General features: G+C 35.3%; 1 protein-coding gene across 1 annotated transcript in view; it reads right to left on the minus strand.

Annotated features, from left to right (window-relative positions):
* LOC138175785 (transcription factor SOX-5) overlaps positions 1-19,476 on the minus strand; it is a 503,395-nt gene that overhangs the window by 41,028 nt on the left and 442,891 nt on the right. The window contains exons 11-12 of the mRNA XM_069106265.1: positions 7,950-8,127; positions 1,743-1,888 (exon numbers count right to left, since the gene is read on the minus strand). Coding sequence (XP_068962366.1) covers positions 1,743-1,888; positions 7,950-8,127 — 324 coding nt within the window. The remainder of the gene's footprint in view (positions 1-1,742; positions 1,889-7,949; positions 8,128-19,476) is intronic.

Raw genomic sequence — 19,476 nt, forward strand, 5'->3', positions numbered from 1 at the left:
CTGCCCTCCGATGTGAATGACTGATCTGTAACCACAGTTAAACAGCATGTTGCTCAGGGGCCTAGGCGCTTCAGGAAGATGAATTTCCATACCATCAAAGTGCTTTTAATGGGCTCCCCAATCCAACCACAAGGCCTGCTTTGCAAGTATATAGAACTCAGGATGAAGGCTTCCTGTCCAAAAGGATTTGGTCGGTTGTCACTTGACAATTCCCAGCCAGCACAGGGGAGGAGAAGGGGGGAGATAGGTAGAGTTGTCTCTGCTTTGGAGGATTAAAAAAAAAAAGGGTACAGATGCTTTGTGAATGCAACCAACTGCTGTATCCACAGCTGAATTCAATGCGCTTAACAAATAACGGCAATTTAGCTATGCTTGCGAGGAATAGCTTGAGTCACTTTGCATTAGCATCTGGCTGAGTGTTAAACTCATTTCTACATGGGGAGCAGAGAAAAGGAATTTCTGTTCAAGCATCCTTTCAAGAATGTTTAAATATTTGAACATAAATTCCTTTATGCTTGTGATAATTTCTTCTTATAGCTGACACTTTCCTTTTCCCCTTCCCTTCTGGTATTCTCCTATGTTAAACAGTATCAAGTCCCTATGCCACTCCTCTTTATATTTTAGGTACTGCCACACATGGAGTGATACAGTGACCCCTGCTTTAATCTCTCCCTTAAGGAGTTAATAAAATTGGAACGGCTTCTATGTCCTTGACACCCATATAAGAATTGGTGAAAAAAAATACATTAGTGATAGAATCATACATACAATTCACATTCTTAATTCAGTCTGCTGGCTTCTCAGAGCTTATTGATCAAACTCCATATAAAACCTAGGGAAACTGGAAAGCTATCCAAATTAGCAATCTGCTCATTCTGGACAATACTGTTTGATTTATAAGCTTCCCATGATGATTAACTTTCAAGTTAGTGCTAAGTAGCTGATCATTTTTTACTCTTATTGACTTGGTATAAACTATCTGTCTATATAATAAAAAAAATTCAATTCACCATAAGTCAAATAATACCAGATATAATTTTGAACATTGTGGAGTAATATCTTATGGTAATACTTAGGAAGAAAAGCAACTCTCTCTCTAGACAATGGCTTTATTAACAACCTAAAGCTAATTCAGAGCTGAAGAATAAATATTAGACTCAACAACTCTAGTTTTGAAGTTCTGCAAAAAGTACGTGGTGTTCTTGCAAATGATTATGTCTCCCAGTTTCATACTCATCTAACATAACTCGACAGGTCTCTACTGTAGAAATACAACATCATCCATGACAACCTCACAAGCCTAGATGCCTCGAAGATGAGCCTGTGTGTCATCAGCTCACAGCTTATGCTACTTAGAGGCTTCAGCATTTTAAAATCCTGCTCAATCCACACACAAGCCACGTGAACATTTCCATAAAGTAACATCTTTACGCAGGCCCACATATTTCAAAGACAATCTAATTTTGCTATAATTCATATTGACACATGAAACAGAGAATTAGTTGTTACCAATTGTCAAGCATCTAGGGAAGGATTTAAGTATAATTTAATTCTTTGCTGAGTCTTGGTGAATCTTACTTCAGTGAGTATAGGGCGGGAGCATAGGTTCCAAAAAGACGGAGGGAAAGGAAGAGTAGGATTTTTATGAAGAGTTTGTGAAGAGATGCTAAGAAAAAAAATGAAAGTGTGTGTATACATAGATACATGTCATGTTCATGGAGCATATAAGCTTAGGAACTAACCTTTTCTGTTCTGCAGTTGTTGAGGCCCAGACTATTCACAACAGCCACCTTCCCATCAAGCACCTGTTGTTCCCTCCGAAGTTGCTCCTTCATCTGTCGGGCTTCTTGGATTGCCTTGGTAACAGCATCATGGTCATTTAAATAACCTGACATGATAGAAGAAAGTGCATCATTTTGTACAGTTAAGGATAAAATCATTTGCTCTGGAAAAACTCCTTCATTTTTTTCTTTAAGCATTTAATTAATTAAATGAAAAAGCCAGTGAAAATATCGCACATATCAGCAATGGCAATGATGACAGAACATCTGAATGAAACTGGGGAAAAAAAAGTTGTTTTTTAAAAGGTTGTTTCTAAGTATCTAGATGCTTGGCACCAAAAAACAGATTCTGAACTACATTTTTATCTCAATGTTTGACATAGCCTTTGCTTTGCAATTAAACTTTTCTAATGAAATTGACAGTTGTATGAGAACCCTAGGAAACGTACTGATAACACTTCAATACCTGATTTAATTTCAGCATTCGCTTAATATTAGACAGACAACTTGTGGCTTTTGGACAGCAGGACTGAATTTTCTAGGGACAGAGAGAATAGATCTTGAACCCACTGAAAAAAGGTCATTTCTCCCCTAAACCTAGATATATTAAAATAAACCACAGGTGGCAAGTGTTTTGTTGTGGATATAAAACTCATAATGGTTGAGATAATAAATCTCATGCTATGAATGTTACCAAGTGATTGTCATTAAGTGTTTAGTAAGAAATTGTGGCTATCATAACTATGTTACACTTAATTCATGCTGCTAATAAAAGGTCAGATGTCTAATTTAAGGTTGCTGCTCCACAGTCTAAAATTTAGACAATATATTGCTGAATTATTTCTTTTGAAACATAGACATCAGAAGCACATCTACTAATACTACTTAATTTAAAATGTGACACTTTGTCATCTTTTCTTTAGTGTAGATTATACTTATTATAATCTGCAAATGATTCATAGGATGGAATACTGATAGGAGACTTTAAGTCCTTGTCTATTTTTCAAATATTCTAAGGGAAGCTAATATCTATCATCTCTCTCTCTCTCTCTCTCTCTCTCTCTCTCTCTCTCTCTCTCTCTTTTAACTAGGGCATAAAAATGGCATAAAATGAATCTATAATATGAAATTGCCCAGAAAAGGGACTTGTTTGTGACATGAGGCTAAATCTAACCAGATCCATTGGTGAATTGTGACAGATGGAGGGACTGTGAGACAGAAGGCAGGCACTAATCACACATAAAATGACCGGCTTGCCTCAACATGTTCCATGGATTCCAGCAAACTTTACACCCTAATCCATTTTTAGAACAAAAAACATCTGGGCCATAAATCCTCTAATCTGCCAAAACACGCTATTAAATCCCATGATTTGTTGAAAAACACTAAGATTAAAGAAAGGAAATATAAAATGGCTAACTGCCGTGTTAGGAAAGTGTTATTAATACTCTTTCTTTGTCTCAATTATGAATGTTCTGTTCCTAAAGAGCCTCATCTAATCATGTCAGATTACAATACACATCCTCCTTGTATTGCTAGAGACTCTTCTATCAGATCTGCTGATTGCCAAAAAATGCAGAATATTATCTTGCTGCTTAAAACATTTCTGTTGAAGAAACTGATGTCAGATTAGTTCATTGCTTCACTGCTAGGTTTCTAAATGATCCATGTTTTTTATTATGCACAGACTGGACCTAGTGTTCTGATATCCCTTAATGGTTGAAAGAAAAGTTTCAGATGGGGGATGGGGAAAAGGTCTAGAGGGTCTAATAAGTATCCTGCTGAAAACACTGACATTATTTCTATAAATAGTTTGATCTCTATTCCTTGTAATTAGGAAAAAAACTGTCAACAACACTTTAAATAGGTTTAAAAAATGTATAAATTTAAATCTACTATTTAAAAGACAGTTGTGTTTAATATTTTATAACTCATCCTCTTTACTCTATCCTTCCTAACAGCCTAAATCTCGTTCCTGAAACATGACTAGGCAATATAATTGGGGGAAAAAACAATACTATAGCTCATAAAAGTCAGTGATTGTCTTAGAAAACAGTTCAATTAATAAGTTCTAAGAAGGTTTGCCTCATAATTTTACCTATTAACCTGAATTTGTCTACCAACTTGAAAGAATGATATTCTGTGAACTACTTGGTTTCTACAGAATACAAATATACTTGAAAAGGTTTGGCACATAGCAGTGAATAAAAGCATGAACTCCTTATGTTTTTCAGTGGCTGCCAAGATGCTAGTGTGCAAGAAAAATGATTAATATAGATGCAAAGAGAATTTAGATTATTATGGAGGGGGTGAACTATTGACAGAAAGTGGAACTCAAATAAATAAAATGAAATCTGAAATATATGTGTATATATTTCTAATTTGGTGTGTGAAAAAGAAAAAAAATAAATTTCCAGTTTAAAATAAACATTCTTGGGTTTGAAGACATAGATTTTAATTAATATATTATATCAAACCCCGACATTTGTGACTTCCTTTGTTAAATTGGAGGATTATTTATATACTGGGCAGTTGAATCTAAACAAGACTTTATTCAGGATTTTTAGTTATTATATGTTTGCCTGTCACTGTCATATTTCTGTGCTAAAGTAAATATGTGTGCTTTGTTAAAGACTTATTGACCAATGATGTAGTTATATTTTCTTAGTATATATAGTTTACATACACACACATTTTTACTCCAACGGATGTATTTACCTAACTAATATTACAGTATATGCGTATTGTCATCAGTATAAAGGTGTTTTATATATATGTACACACACACACACACACATATATATTACTGGTGTCTATTGAGGTTGGTCAGCTATCATGACATGTAAGAAAAAGATACAGATACTACAAATGATTTGCAATAAATGTTAATTTTCACAAAAATTTTAGGTCAATGATAGTGATCCAAAAGCCTTGGCCCAAATAAATAAGCTCTATTTAAATTCTCAAAACCTTTTGTACAAGTGAAGAAATTTCACTATATTCTTTCCCATATTTACATCTGAACATCACACTTCTTGTGTCAAATTGTGAAAAAATGAGAAATATAATTTCTCAGGATCTTAGAGTTAATTTTTTTCCTCCTGTTTCATATCAGTATGTTGGGCTTGTTTTACAACTTGTTAAAAGCATGCTGGACTTACACTTATAGGGGGTCAGCTAGGTTTCTCAGTGTTTAGAGTGCCAGGTGAGAATTCAGGAATATTCACCTTCCTGAGTTCAAATCTGGCCTCAGACACTTAGCAGCTGATTCTGGGGAAATCACTGTACCCTGTTTGCCTCAGTTTCCTCATCTGTAAAATGAGTTGGAGAAGAAAATGGCAAACCACTCCAGTATCTTTGCCAAGAAAACCCCTGAGTCATGAAGAGTTTGACATAACTAAAACAACTGAATGACATCATATTATAGGATTATAGATTTATTGCTGAGAGGCAACTTAGTAGGCTGACCCTCTCATTTAAAGGTTAGGAAACTAAAGTATAATGAGGTGACATTTTTTAGGGAAATAGTAAGTGTCTTACGCAGGATTTGAACTCACATTTTCCTGACTAACCACAGACTATTCTGTATCTCAAGCTATCTTTACATACCATTTTGTCAATGGTTCTCTATCACATCATTTTAGATACTATCAGATGCCGTACTGCAAAACTATAGGGTGGTAGGTCAGTCTTCATAATGTACCAAATTTTATAGACAAGATAGCTAGGAATGGGATAAATTAATTCAGATTCTGTAGTCATCCAATAATATGGTCAAATACAAAGAACTGGGCTGAGAAACTAGAGATTTATCTTGTAGGCCTAACTGTAACACTTCTCAAGGATCAACATCTTGGCCACAGGTTCTGAAACCATCTGTCACTCTTCTATGAAATTCACATTTTCTTAAGGACTCTACTTTTGGACAGCTTTATCCATTTGTGCACCATTTCAAACCACTGCTTCTTATATTTTACACAGTAACATTGTTCTGCAACATCAAAAAAAAATCACTTTCTATACTTCTAGTTAGCAGATATATAGCAAAGAGCCCCATGCCATTAATGATAACTTAAGTATGTTATCTTTTGGTCCACAGTTTTCCATGGTTTATTAATGGTCTAACACATTAATTCTTCTTTCAAGAGTGACCTTTACAGCTCCATTAATCCTCACAGCTTTTATCCAACTACATTATTACTCATTACAGGTACATACAGCTTTTCAACATCTGCATTTTGTTGAAAGGAGAAAAGCAAATTGTAGAGGTCTTAAATCTATGAAAAAGATGTAGGTGGGGAAAAGATTTTTCATGGAAAACCAAGAGGAATTTTACTACTGAAAAATACCAGTTAAATGCTAAATATATAGTAATAGACACTATTCATTATTCCCAGGAACAATTTTTAAACATGACAGACGGTTAAGTGAAAAAAAAATTGATAATAAAAATGCAAATATATTATTTACCCAGCTAGTTAAATAATGTAGTTCTAATAACATCACTTAGTAAGTCACAAGCTAAACAATGTGGTATTTATAACTCAGTTACATATTTGATGGACTTAGGGAATTCATATATGCCAAATAAAATATTTTTCCCCTTTGGACACTTTTATTTTAGAGTCTTTGGACACTAAAATAAGCCTTTTCCTCATTACCAATGAGAATATTCACTAGTCATTGTTAGATCCAAACAAAAGAATTTATATTGTTCAGTTGTTTTTCAGTCGTCTCTGACTCTCTCTGACCCTATTTGGGTTTTTTTTTTTTGGGGGGGGGGTGGAGGGCAAAGATATTGGAGTGGTTTGCCAGGTCCTTCTCCAGCTCGTTTACAAATGAGGAAACTGAGGCAAATTGGATTAAGTGACTTACCCAGGGTCACACAACTAGTAGGTATCTGAGGCCAGATCTGAATTCAGAAAGATAAGTCTTCCTGACTCCAGGTCCAACCACTCTATAGCCACTGTACCACTTAGCTACCCCAAACAAAAGAATATATAATGCTACAAATATGTCTGGAGTTAAATTTCAACCACAGTTATTAAACACTATCTGCAATTGTATACTTTGTTTTAACTGAATAATATTGTGTTATGTAATTAATACAACATGATGAAAAGGAGCCTGGAGTAATGAATGGATGGATAAAGCTATAGTCAGAAAGACCTTGTTTCAAGTCCTACCTCTGACATGAAATGTGTGGTGATGAGTGTTTACCTTCTCATTGTCTGAGGCAACTCTTTAAGACTGTAAGTTATAGACTAAGTAAGCTGTTGATCAAGTCTTTGGGGGGAGTTTCTGTACTTCCTCATATGGGTGAAATTATAGGTCCAGATTCCTCTCTCATTCTCCCTAAAAGGCAGCAGCAATCAGGTTGGCCAGAGCATTTTAAAAGTCTGACCATGTATGCCTGCAATTTCTGCGCTAGAATGATAGTTGTGAAGGTTAGAAGATAAGAACCATGCATAGCTTTAACTTGGATATGACAAAGCAAAATCCAGGCAGGACTGTGATATCATCTGGTGGTTATTTACCACGGCAGAAAGATTTTATCTTTTATATACATTTCATTGTAGATATATGCATGTTACAAAAATGGCAAATTCAACAAAGAAGATAAGTAATGTAATGAAATGGTCTATGCACCGAGTCTTCTGGAAGGATCAGTCAGTGCTAGCCTGATTTCTGTTGTTTTGACCTCTAAATAATTCACACACTACAGCCACCATCTCTAATAGCTAACAGTTATGTATAGTGTGTTAGCTTTTCTCATATGATTATAGTGGCAACCTTGTGAATTCAGTGTTACTATTCTGTCCATTTTACAGATAAGGAAATTGAAGTTGATCAGATTAAATGATCACATAGCTGAGGTAGAGTTTGAGCTTGGGTCTTCCTGACTTTAAATTCTGCTCTCTACTATGAAGAGAGAATATGGAATCAATCTACTCTTCATGACTAGGAGCAATTAATAAACATATTCTTTAATGGGGCTTCATCTCTTTAGTTTCAGTTTAAAATTAGTTATGTGGTTTAAATTGACTACATAGTTCATTGAACTGCACTTAATTTGCATTGCATCTCAGAATCATATATAGAACAAAAACACATATATAGAACACCAGCTATAAAATTTAAAAAGAAAAGAAAAGAAAATCAACTTACCTATTGTGCTAACTCTAGTTGATGGACTGGCTAATGCTGCTGGGACAGAGGCTTTAAGAGAGCTTGCCCCACTGTTTATTCTCAGAGCTGGCATATGGGGAGAGGTGGGTGATGTGGGTGATTTCCCATCAGAGGTCTTGGGTTTAGCAGACAAGTTCAGTGGTTGTGCCACTTCATCCTGCAGTAATTGACAGAATATAAACTATGATAAGATCTCAAGCATCTAGAGAAATACAAGTGTGTAGCCCAATATTATTGTCTCATCGCATATCTATCAATTAGTGATCTTTATTGCTTATATAACCACATGGAATTTAAGTTTTGTGTCATAACTATATACCGGTAGGATATCAAAATGATAGTCACAACCTATTCTGTGACATTATAACTATTATTATCTTTAGTAATGGTAATCAATCAATAATAATTTATTAAACAACTACCACTTGCTACATATTGAGCTAGGTGCCGATGATAAAAATCCAAAAGTGATACAGCCACAGTCCTCAAGGAGCTTATTATATTTTACTGTTACAATGTATTCTAATGATAATAGTACTTTTCATTTATATAGCCCTTCATAATATGTTGACAGACATTATGTCATTTGAACCACACCACAACTCTGGGAAGGTATCATTATCCTCATTTAGAAATGAGCAAATTGAGACTTTTGTAGGTTAAGTGACTTGCCTAATATTTTTTTTACTATATTTTCTTTCATTAAATATTTCCCAATTACAAATAAATTTTTTAACATTGCTTTAAAGATATATTTAAGTTCCAAATTCGTTCCTTCCTTCTTGTCCCTCCCCCACCATTTAGAATGCAAGCAGTAAGATAGCAATTGTACATGTGAAGTCATTGCCTAATATATTAGGGAAAGTCAGTTGCAGAGCAGGAACTAGAACTGAAATACCTAGACTTCCAGTCTAATCCTTTTCTGCTGTTCCATGCTACCTCAGAATGTATGAGAAAGTATAATGAAACATGCATACAGCTAACCATGAGACAAGTTATATAATGTAGGTGAGATATGCTTTATCATTCTTGCATGTGTATGTATATTTATATTTTCATATAAAAATCATTGCCCTTAGTCCTCTACCAAACAGAAGTAACCTTTGCCAAGGTTTAAAAATATCAGGTAATTTTTTCCCCCCAGATTTCAAGGAATTGCCTCTGGATTTGATCCAGACTAAAACCAACTAAATGTCATAAAGGAAATTATCTTTTCATTATTACACTGTTGGTCCATCCAGAGACAGAGATCCTTTTTGTTTTCCAAAATCTTAGAGTCTTGTCTACATATGATAGAATACATAGTATAGGATGAATTTGTACAATATGACAATCAGTTAAAGGAACTGGAAAAGACCTGAGTATAAGTGATAGAATTGTATGTAGTTGGATTCTTCATCTGAAGCAGATTGATTTAAGCATAGCAAGGGTTTCTAGATGTGTATGATGCATTCCACAATGGCAGTGGAAAATTGAGCATGACTAGTTCAGAAATGTTGGTAATGTCCAATTTTGGTGTGATATGTTGGCATTAGAATGCATTAGAATATATGTCTATCTTAATGAACATCCAACTTCATATTTGGCTCATTCATGGGTTTCTCTGGTATAATTGACACTGGTTGCATTAAGACTACAAATCTTCATCCTAAGGTCTACCATTTTTGTTGTAAAACTTTTATTTTAACTACCCTTTCTCATATCCTGACCTATAAGATTGGATTCATTGTAGAAAACTTTTGAATTAATGTTTAAACAAAGCACTTTACAGCATATAGGTAGACATTGTCAAAATGTGTTTTAGCTTTGATATGAAATAATTTCTAAAAACCCATAGAAACAGAATTTCATATTTGGAAGTGGGCTAGTGGCTACATAGGCCAATCCATATCCAAAAAAGGATCTTTACCATGATATATCTGAGAAGTGGAAGGCCAGTCTCTGCCTTCAGTAAAAGGGAACTCACTACTTCTGGAGGGACCTTATTTCACTTTTAGATAGTTCTAATAATTAAGAAGTATAAAAAAAATTTGCTTTGAAATTCAAAACAAATAATATCCCTCTTCTTCATGACAATCTTTCATGTATTAGAAGACAACTATGGATTGAAAAGTAAGTAAGAAGGAGTAGTGTGTAAGAAGACTGAAAAGGTAGAAAGAGCAAGTTATGAAGGACTTAGAATGCCAAACAGAGCATTTTGTATTTGCTCCTGGAGAAAGCAGTGACATGATCTTTGTTTTAGGAAAAGCTCTTTAGTGGCTGAATGCAGGATGGATTCTGGAGTGGGGAGAGAATTGAGGCAGGTGGACCCACCAGCAGGATACTGCAATAGTCCAGCCATGATGTGATAAGACTGCACTAGGGTAGTGGTAGTTTTAGAGAGAAGGGGGTATATTTGAGAGAATAGACAGGAGTTGACAACCCATTGGATATGGGGGTAAGGAATCTAGGATGACACCTAGGTTGTGAGCCCAAGGGACTGGGGGGATGGTGTCATACTTTAGAGTAACAGGGAAGGCAGATTTGAATGAGGGTTTAAGGGGAGGGATAATTGTCCCTATATGCAATAGCACAATAACATACTTAGAAAATCCTAGGGAAGCAGCAAAGAAACTGAGACAATTAATTATCCTCAATAAAGTTACAGGGTATAAAGTAAACTCACAAAACCCCCACAAAATTTCAATATAGCAACAAAAAAAAATTCAGGAGGTAATAAAGGGAAGTTCCATTAGAAATAACGACAGTAAACTAAAGTACCTGTATTTGTAAAAGTGCAAAACACTCCTTAAAGAAATAAAAGAGAAACTTAAATAACTGGAGGGCTATTAATTGTTCATGTCTATATAGCACAAATGTAATAAAATGGTAATGCTGAAATTAATTTTCAGATTTAGTGCTATGCCAAACTATCAAAGGAATTTTTTTTTTGTAGATCTAGATGAAAAGTAATTTGGAAGAGCAAAGGATCTGGACTTTCTAGGGGAATAAAGAAAATGATAGAAATGGCAGGGGAATAGCACTTGCAGGTCTTAAAGCAATGCTTATCAAAACTATTTGGTTCTGGTTAATGAATATGGAAAAGTAGTGCAATGGGAGAGTCTGGTCAAAGAAGAACGAGAAATAATTGAATTCAACAACCCAGTGTTTGATAAACCTAAAAATGTAAATTTCTTAGGAAAGAACTCCTTATTTGGACATAATCACTGGCCAAATGTGATGGAAAATTACTGGGGGGAGAAAGGTCATGTAGAAATCAGGTTTAGATCAATAATTTTTACCACATACCACAATGAACTCAAAATAAATATAATACCTAAATATTAAATAGCATGCCATAAAATAAATTATAACCAGATATCTTTCATAGATATGGTTAAGGGGTGAATTGTTAACCAGAGAGAAAGGAGATTAGAAAGGACAAAATAGATAATCTAGTTAGAGCTGGGTGTGCATATAAAAGAAATAAATAGACAAACCCCTTGGTATGGAGCAAGGCAACAATGGCTGTGGGTCTCTGGGTGGGGGAGGGGATGTATCAAGAAATGAAGGTGATCAAAAATGAAAGATGGATAAAATTTTCAAGAAAAAGTTAATGGTGAAAAGAATAGTTTTAGTTGAGTGATGAGGTTGAAAGATAGTTCTGAGACTTAAAAACAGGACAAAAAGGAAATTGATAACTAATAGGCTCAATTTTCTTAGTTGTCAGTTTGGAGTGGACCCAGTCAACACATTTTTCTAGCATTCTCAAAGGTAAATAAAAGCAGAGAAGGCTGATGGTAAGAGTAGTTCAGGGTTCAGGTTTGACAAGGTATGTAAGGGGACAAGGTATTTAAGTATATGATGGAAATGATTAACCAAAACACCAAGATTAGTAAGTGAAAGAAATGAAGCCTATACCAATAAAGAGACTAGAAGCAAAGTCAAAAGGTAGATGAAGAATGAGGAGGAATGAGAAATCGAAGAATAAGAGGTATATTCAGAGGACTGCTTTATTATGAAAGCAGACTGGTTAAGGGTGATAGTGAGAAAAAGGATGTGAGTATCCCTGCATGTGATTGAGATGTGGTAAAGTTGTAAGTCCTGATAAACTGGGAGATTAGTGTGGAACAACATCAACATGAAATTTGATGTGTTTAAGTGTAGATGGAGGGAGAGGGAAGGATAGAAGACTGAATCAGGTACTATACCACAAGAGGAAGAAGGAAGAATGACCTGGGAGTTAGTAGATAACTGTTGCCTGACTTTGAAGGTTTAAATGGAGTGCAATTCAAGAGAGGAGATGATAGCAAAGAGAGGTTCTGGAAGTGGCTGTGGGAAGCAAGCTGTATGCTCACTCTGTCTTCTGGTACTGTGTTTTAAGGGACATTAGATAAGGTAATCCAGTACTATGGAAGATATCCAGGCAAAGAATGTCTTATGAGGGAAGCCAGATCCCCATCAGTACCAGAAGATAAAAGGAGCTCAGGAACAAAAGGTCCAAGATAAAGAGAAATTGTCAAAAATAGAATGAAGTTTCCAAAGGGCACAATGCAAGGGGAAGGCAGATCTGGATAGGAATATAGTAGGAATAGCACTTAGGTGTCTGGGAATGAGAGAATAGGGAGCAGTGAAGGGGATGGCTTTATTTAAGAAACTTGTCATTGTATATTAACAAGTTTAAAAGATGAAGTCAAAGTTTGCTAGCCACCAGGTATGTTCTAAGGCTACTATCATTAGAGTCCAGTGAAAAGCCAAATGGAACATCATTTTTTTTCAAACAGAGAAGAAAGAAAGGGGTCTTCAGTAGGTGACATGTTGACAACAATATATCAGGTATTTAAGTAGAAATATAATAAAAATTTGTGTTCATTACACAATGAAAGGAACATCATGGGGAATAATCTGATTTTAAAGTCCTCAACATCATTACTGGATAGTAAATAGATAAATACAAATAATGTAACTTTGATCTTTCATACAGGACATCTTTTAGTATTATATTACCATTAACAAATTAAGAGATTAATATAAAAGTATTGGGTCCTAGATTGTAAGAAAATTTACTAGTATAATCCACATATTCTAATTCAAGTCTTTTATCTGGAAACCTGTTGTATGTATGCATATGTGTAGTATCTAGATAGGGGTATGCTAAAGTATCAGGTTAAGATCTTATTGGCCATTTTTAAGAATATCAAGGAACAGTGTTTTTAGGTACTAACTTTTTATTGTAAAATGGTGTCCCTGCTTATTTCTTTCTGTATAGCAATGCTGGCAGGCCTTAGGGCTTAGTTACGTCTCAAAAGCCTTTATTCTGACAGCCATAGAACTTCCTTTGACACTATCACAGCTGGCGAAAAAGGTTTGGGGATGCTTTGGGGAAATAAAGGTGACTGCTGCACTTGACTAAACAGGAATGCTAACCCACTGTTGGGGCAGAGTATATTTCTAAATATGGAACCACCACCACAACAACAAAGACCTAGGAGAGCAGAGGAAATAACTTCTGTAGGTAGAGGATAGGAGAAAGACAGCATATACTGATGAATATTAGTGATGATGGGTGGGAGGTGACACATCTCATCTTTGAGGTGGGACGACTAATGTGTCATACATGGTCCATGTCTGAGGAAAACAAAAGAAGTAGTGGATTTCTGAATACTTTTCTCTGTTCTCTGCAGTGCTTTCTTCTAAAGCCAAAGAGAGTAAGACCCTAAGGACATAAGAGAGGTTGACAGTTCTGGAGTTGATAAATGTCATTCAAAATTGCCCTTTCATTATGTGTTCAGACTAATGGTATATTAATAAGAGCTCTCATGTTTGATCTTTATACAGGAGACTGTGTTGTAAATAATTAGGACCCATTATATGATATTACTTCACAATTTGGATGTTTTAATAATTTACTAAGGAATCATATCAAATATCTATTATTCATGAAAAAGAAAAAAAGTAATTCATTATTTATATTTATACAGTTGAACTACTAAAAAAAACTTACCTCCAAATAGAAGTGTACTATACATAAAAGAATATCCTGATGATACTGATCATCAAGGCCAAAATAGGTTTTGTACTAGTAGATAGGCTATGCTATTTACTGAAACTTCATAATTTGAATATGCAGGTACTGTAAAAGTGGTCTTTCCAAAAAAAAAAAATGTAACATTATCCTCCTCATACTAATAGAACATTTTAACTTGTATAAAAGAACAATTTGAATTTAATAAGGAAATATGCTCTTCAAATATCAAGAGGACACTTGAACAGGTAGAAGGTATCATTTGGCTACACTGAGAGCGAGGAAGATATTTTCCATCTTAATGATTTGTGTAATAAATGAATGCTGTTTGGAAGTTGTTTGTAGAAATATTTTATAATTATTATATTAATAGCCTTCAAAATAAGTAGTAAATCAATATAATATTTAACTGATTACCACCAGAGTGTTTATACAAGGCAACAAACTACATTCAGAAATTTAATTAATATGAGAAAATGGTAATAAATTATTTCTGTATCACAAAACTTTGGACCAGTCCTGATAATTAATGGTATCATTTAATAAAAAGGTTTATATACGGATGTTATGGCTGTAGAGACTTAAATATATATTAGTGAATCTGTTTCTGACTTGCTTCTTTGTCTTTTTTACTACATACACCATATAAAATCTTCTAATCCCTCTGATTACATCAAAGGGATATTTTGATAATGGAAGTAAAATACTAAAGGATCTTTGGAGAAAGTGGTCAAATGCAAAAGAAAAATGCAAGGAAAAAGTATTTTATGATTTCTAAGAGCAGATTAACCTAGATATAGAAGAAATGTTTTTATTATAGAGATTAAGAATGTGATTGGTTCTAAAATTACTTAAAATCCTATGCTTTGATGAGTGTGCCCAAAATAATGTTTTTTGTTTTGTTTTGTTTTGCTTTTTGGAAGGGGAAGGCTGGGAAGTTGGGGTTAAGTGACTTGTCCAAGGTCACATGGCCTGTAAGTGTTAAATGTCTGAGGTCATATTTGAACTCAGGTCCTCCTGACTCCAGGACCAGTGTTCTATTCACTGCATCACCTAGCCACCCCCAAAATAATGTTTTGACTGAACTTAGCTTCCTGAAACCTGAGATACAATTCACATATATTTTAAAATTCAAATACATAGTTACTGATAATTACTAATGATTTGAACAAAGGAAAAACAACTTACTTAAGGAAAGTGATCTACTATATGAATAGTTATGCAAGCAGTGATTATTTTTTTCTAATTTTTTTTCTGCTCTGGGCTTTAGTTGGTGTTTTATCTGGAGTATACACCAAAACTGGTGAACACTTGTTTTGGATTCTTTACCATACCTAATTAATCACTACTGAAAAATTTTTTATCTAAAACAAAGTAATACATAGGGGTAAGATCTATACTATTATAACAGATAAAGTTCAAATTAACTGAAGTTGTCAAAAACAAAAGTATTCTCTTGAATCCTGGAAGGTTAATTCTGTTTCCTGCTCTTTAATCTTCAATTTCTTTTTAAGTTTCAGTGTTACTTCTCAATTTATTTAAGCTGTCACAGTTTGGACCACCAGAGGATTCTTACCGAATACATAGACAACTCTATTAACAAAAATGATACTATGTCTTTTGAATTTTATTACCTAATAAAGAATGTGAAATCATCATTTTTTTCCTAACTCAATTGACATTACAGAGATTGCCTCAAAGTACATCGTCCTCTTAGACCTCCATACAATACTTCAATGGATGTATCATCTCACTGATGTGGGCACTCCTTCCATTAATGGAGATCACAGTTCATTCACATCCTGTTTTCTTATTTGCTCATGGATCCTCCACAGAGGATACACTCAAAGTGCTAAAGACCTTGTTCTCCCTTTTCTAAAATTTTTAATATTTATAATGTGCTAGCATTGCACTTGGGCTGTCCATCTTTTGCTTGCCATCATACTTTACCTCAAAGTTGTTCCTCATGTCTTGCCTGCATGTAGGCCACAATGGAAATGTACTATAGCCTATTAGTGCCAAATATATGGTCCTTCATTGCCCTTAGGATCAGTGTTTTATTATGAATTATGCTGGTCAACTTGTAGGACATAATGGAAGGGGAGGGCAGAGTGGGATGAGGCCTTGGGAGTGACCTAGCTGACATGGGTAGGCATGAGGGACATGTACCTAAGCAGCTTATAACTCCAGATCACTTGGACTTCTCAGTGGAGAACAAAGTGTGTAAGCCATGGGGTAATAAATTATCATATCCTCCATATCTTTCCCAGTAGGGATAGTAGCTAAGCTCTAGGCCTTTAGTTCAGAGTTTATTTGATTACCAGTTCCTAAGTAATAAATACAAAGGCAAGCAAGACCAGGTTGCAAGAGGCCAGTAACTGGGACCTGGTCCTGGTCTGGTATCCAGGTTGCCTCCTCATGAAGGGAGTAAAGAAAGGTTAGAGACAGGATAGGGTAGGGGGTAAAAAGAAAAAAAACCACCTTGTTTGAGCATACCTATTTAAAGAGGCATACACAGTTGCTGCTTTGTTTCAACATCCTAGGGTCAGTGGAAAGTTTTGATAAGTATGTCTCCCAGACTTTCACTTCACTTTAATAATCAGAAATGAACAGAATGAGCTCTGATGATGGTTACTATTTATTTATTTATTTATGGCTCACTCTCCTACCTTTTTCGTGTAGTTCAGTGTTTGTCTATCAACAAACAGTTATTGTTTACTATGCATCGATCATAGTCCTGGATGATGAGGAAACAAAGATGGTAAAATGGTCCCTACCCTTAAGCAGCTTACAAACTTCCTGGAGAAGGCATACAGAGGTGAATACAAAATATATAACATCGATACAAGGTCATTTAAAGGAAGAGGACACTAGCAACTGGGGGCGGGGAGATCAGGAGAGTTTCATGTAGAGGAGGGGTAGGGAACCTGTGACCCTGAGGCCACATGTGGCCCTCTAGATCTTCAAGTGGGGCCCTTTGACTGAATCCAAACTTCACAAAATAAATTTGCTCCGTTTTTGTGGTAATGGCAATTAGTATTACCATTTCCATGTTACCTTTCACTCAAGTATCAATCTTTCAACATCCTGATTTCCCAGTTCCTTAGCCTTATCTTTTATGAATTATATCCTTTTACCTCACATATCCCACAAGGTAATCATACCTCAATTTCTTACCATTATCTATTAATGAGTCACATCTATAATTTTGAACTCTGAAATGTATTTTCTTATTGTAATTGTGTTCCCTCTTATTGTTCTCCCTGTGTCTCATTCTGCTTTTACTTTGTCTCCACTGCATTCTTTCCTCCTTAGATGCTTTTCTGTTCTCTGAGTCAACCATCCTTTCTCTGGTCTCAATTTTCTTCCTTCACAGACCTGATCTAGGCCCTGGAGAAGATTTTGAACTATAACAAAATGAGGAAGGGACCTCTAAACTGTGCAAAGCTTAGGAGACAATACTAAGTTTCACACAGTGAAACAGGACTCTTGGCTTGCAGTCTCTCCCAGGTACCACTGACACACCACATAACTGTGTATTTGACTGTTGTGCCTTTTTGAACGACAAACTTCAATTGCTACCTATTACCCTTAGGACAAGCTACAAACTCCTCAGCTTGCAATTGAAGGGAAAGCTCTAGCCTACCTTTCCATTTTTGATGCAGAAAGTTAAAATAGTTTGACACTTAAAAGAGTGAGAGGTAACATGAAAATGGTAACACTAATTGCCATTACCACAATTAGCACCATCACCATCATCAAAAACACTGACCTTTCAAGCTCCCTCTGCTTACTGCCCTAAGGTCAGTAGATGCGATACCCTGTTAATTATGTTTAAAGATTTTCATATTTTAGAGGAAACTCCAAGGCCATCTAGTCCAAGTCTTAACTAGACAAGCTTCCCTTTTAAAACATACTTGACAAGTGTCCAACCTTTGTTTGTAGACCTGGAAGAAACCCTTACCTCCTGAGGTTGTTATCTCTGGGTAACTCTGCTTGTTAAGAATTTGTCCTTAGATCAGGTGCAAATCTACCATTTTCGTTTTTTTACAACCTTTACTCATTGTTTCTAGTTCTTCCTTCTCTGGCTAAGCAGAACAAATCTAAGCTTCTTCCACAGGATATATGTATATATATACATATATATATGTATATATATATATATATAAACTACTTGAATGCATCTTATGTGTCCCTCTAGTGTCTTCTTTTCTACCTGTGAAACATTCCTTCAACTGTTCCTCACATGCCATGATATCAAGACACTTCACTAGAGTGCCGATATTCTGAAAAAGGAAATGTAATGGGTTTGAAGGAAAACATTTACAAGTTGTTAAATCCCAGCCTCAGAGCTTTTATCTCCATGGGGCTTAGTTACTGTAAGAAATTCATTAGATCATGGAACCTTTGCCAATATATAATGTCGTTCTTATGAAAATTCAGAGAGTATGTCCATAAGACTTCATTTCTCACGATGTTTTGGGCTGCAATAACTGTGATCAATGCAAAAGATTCCCTGGAATACATTTCCCTAGACACTTGGGCTATGTATGCATGAACCCCATGCATGTATTAATAACTACTGTTCTTGTGTCCCCATGAAGTCTTAGGGCAAGGACTCTGAGAAGAGATCATCTACCAGGGAGGAAATGTATAAGGTGGAGCAGAAAGCATGGGGCAGTTGGGTGGGATGTGGATGTAGTGAAGATGCTAATAGGAAAGGAAAGGTCAGAAGCTGAGATCAAGGAGAGAGAGAAAAGATGTCATACAGTAGTGTAGCCATGGTGATCTGAAACTCTGATGTTACATTTGGACCATGATCATTTCAGGCTTAAAGAGAGCGTTTTTAGATATTTCCTAGGGTGTCTCTAAAGAATCCCAGAACATATATTGCAAGAGGCAGATAGTTTTTCATTCTGGGATTTTGACATCTTAGGCTGTATCCTCTTTCTATGTTGGGAAGTCAGAAGATTTAAAGGAGAATTCAAATATAATACTACTGGACATGTAGTCAAATGTCACGTCTTAATTAAATGTTTCTGCTACTGGATTCATGTGTTTCTGGTTGGTACTAGCAAACCGTAGCACACGGAATAGTTTCATGTTATTTTTGGGATAATTATTACCCCCCAAATAGCCATAAAGAACCTGGGATATAGCCAAGTGGTGCTATACAAAAAGAGAAATTTAGAGAAGCCCATGGGGAAGTTTATTAGGGTGTTTTTTTTTGGTAACATGTTTATGATAGAAAGGAAGAATTCAACTTTTCTTTCTTAGCATTTTGAGGACAGAAGGGAGTAAAGAAGTCTTCTAACCAAGGAATCCCAAAATCACTTTTTTGAAGAAAAAACATTAACTCTTCCTCCCACCCAAGTTAATTGGTAAGATGATGCTTATCAGCACCAAAGTTCCCATTTTGGAGGTTCTCTGAAAAAAAAAATATACTGAAGAACTTCAGTAATCTCACTCATCTTTTCTCACCTCTTTCAGCTGCCTTCTGAC

Source organism: Petaurus breviceps, unplaced genomic scaffold (genome assembly GCF_028583685.1).
Source record: "Petaurus breviceps papuanus isolate PSGF00001 unplaced genomic scaffold, PetGlider_PUasm1.0 79, whole genome shotgun sequence".
NCBI lineage: Eukaryota > Metazoa > Chordata > Mammalia > Diprotodontia > Petauridae > Petaurus > Petaurus breviceps.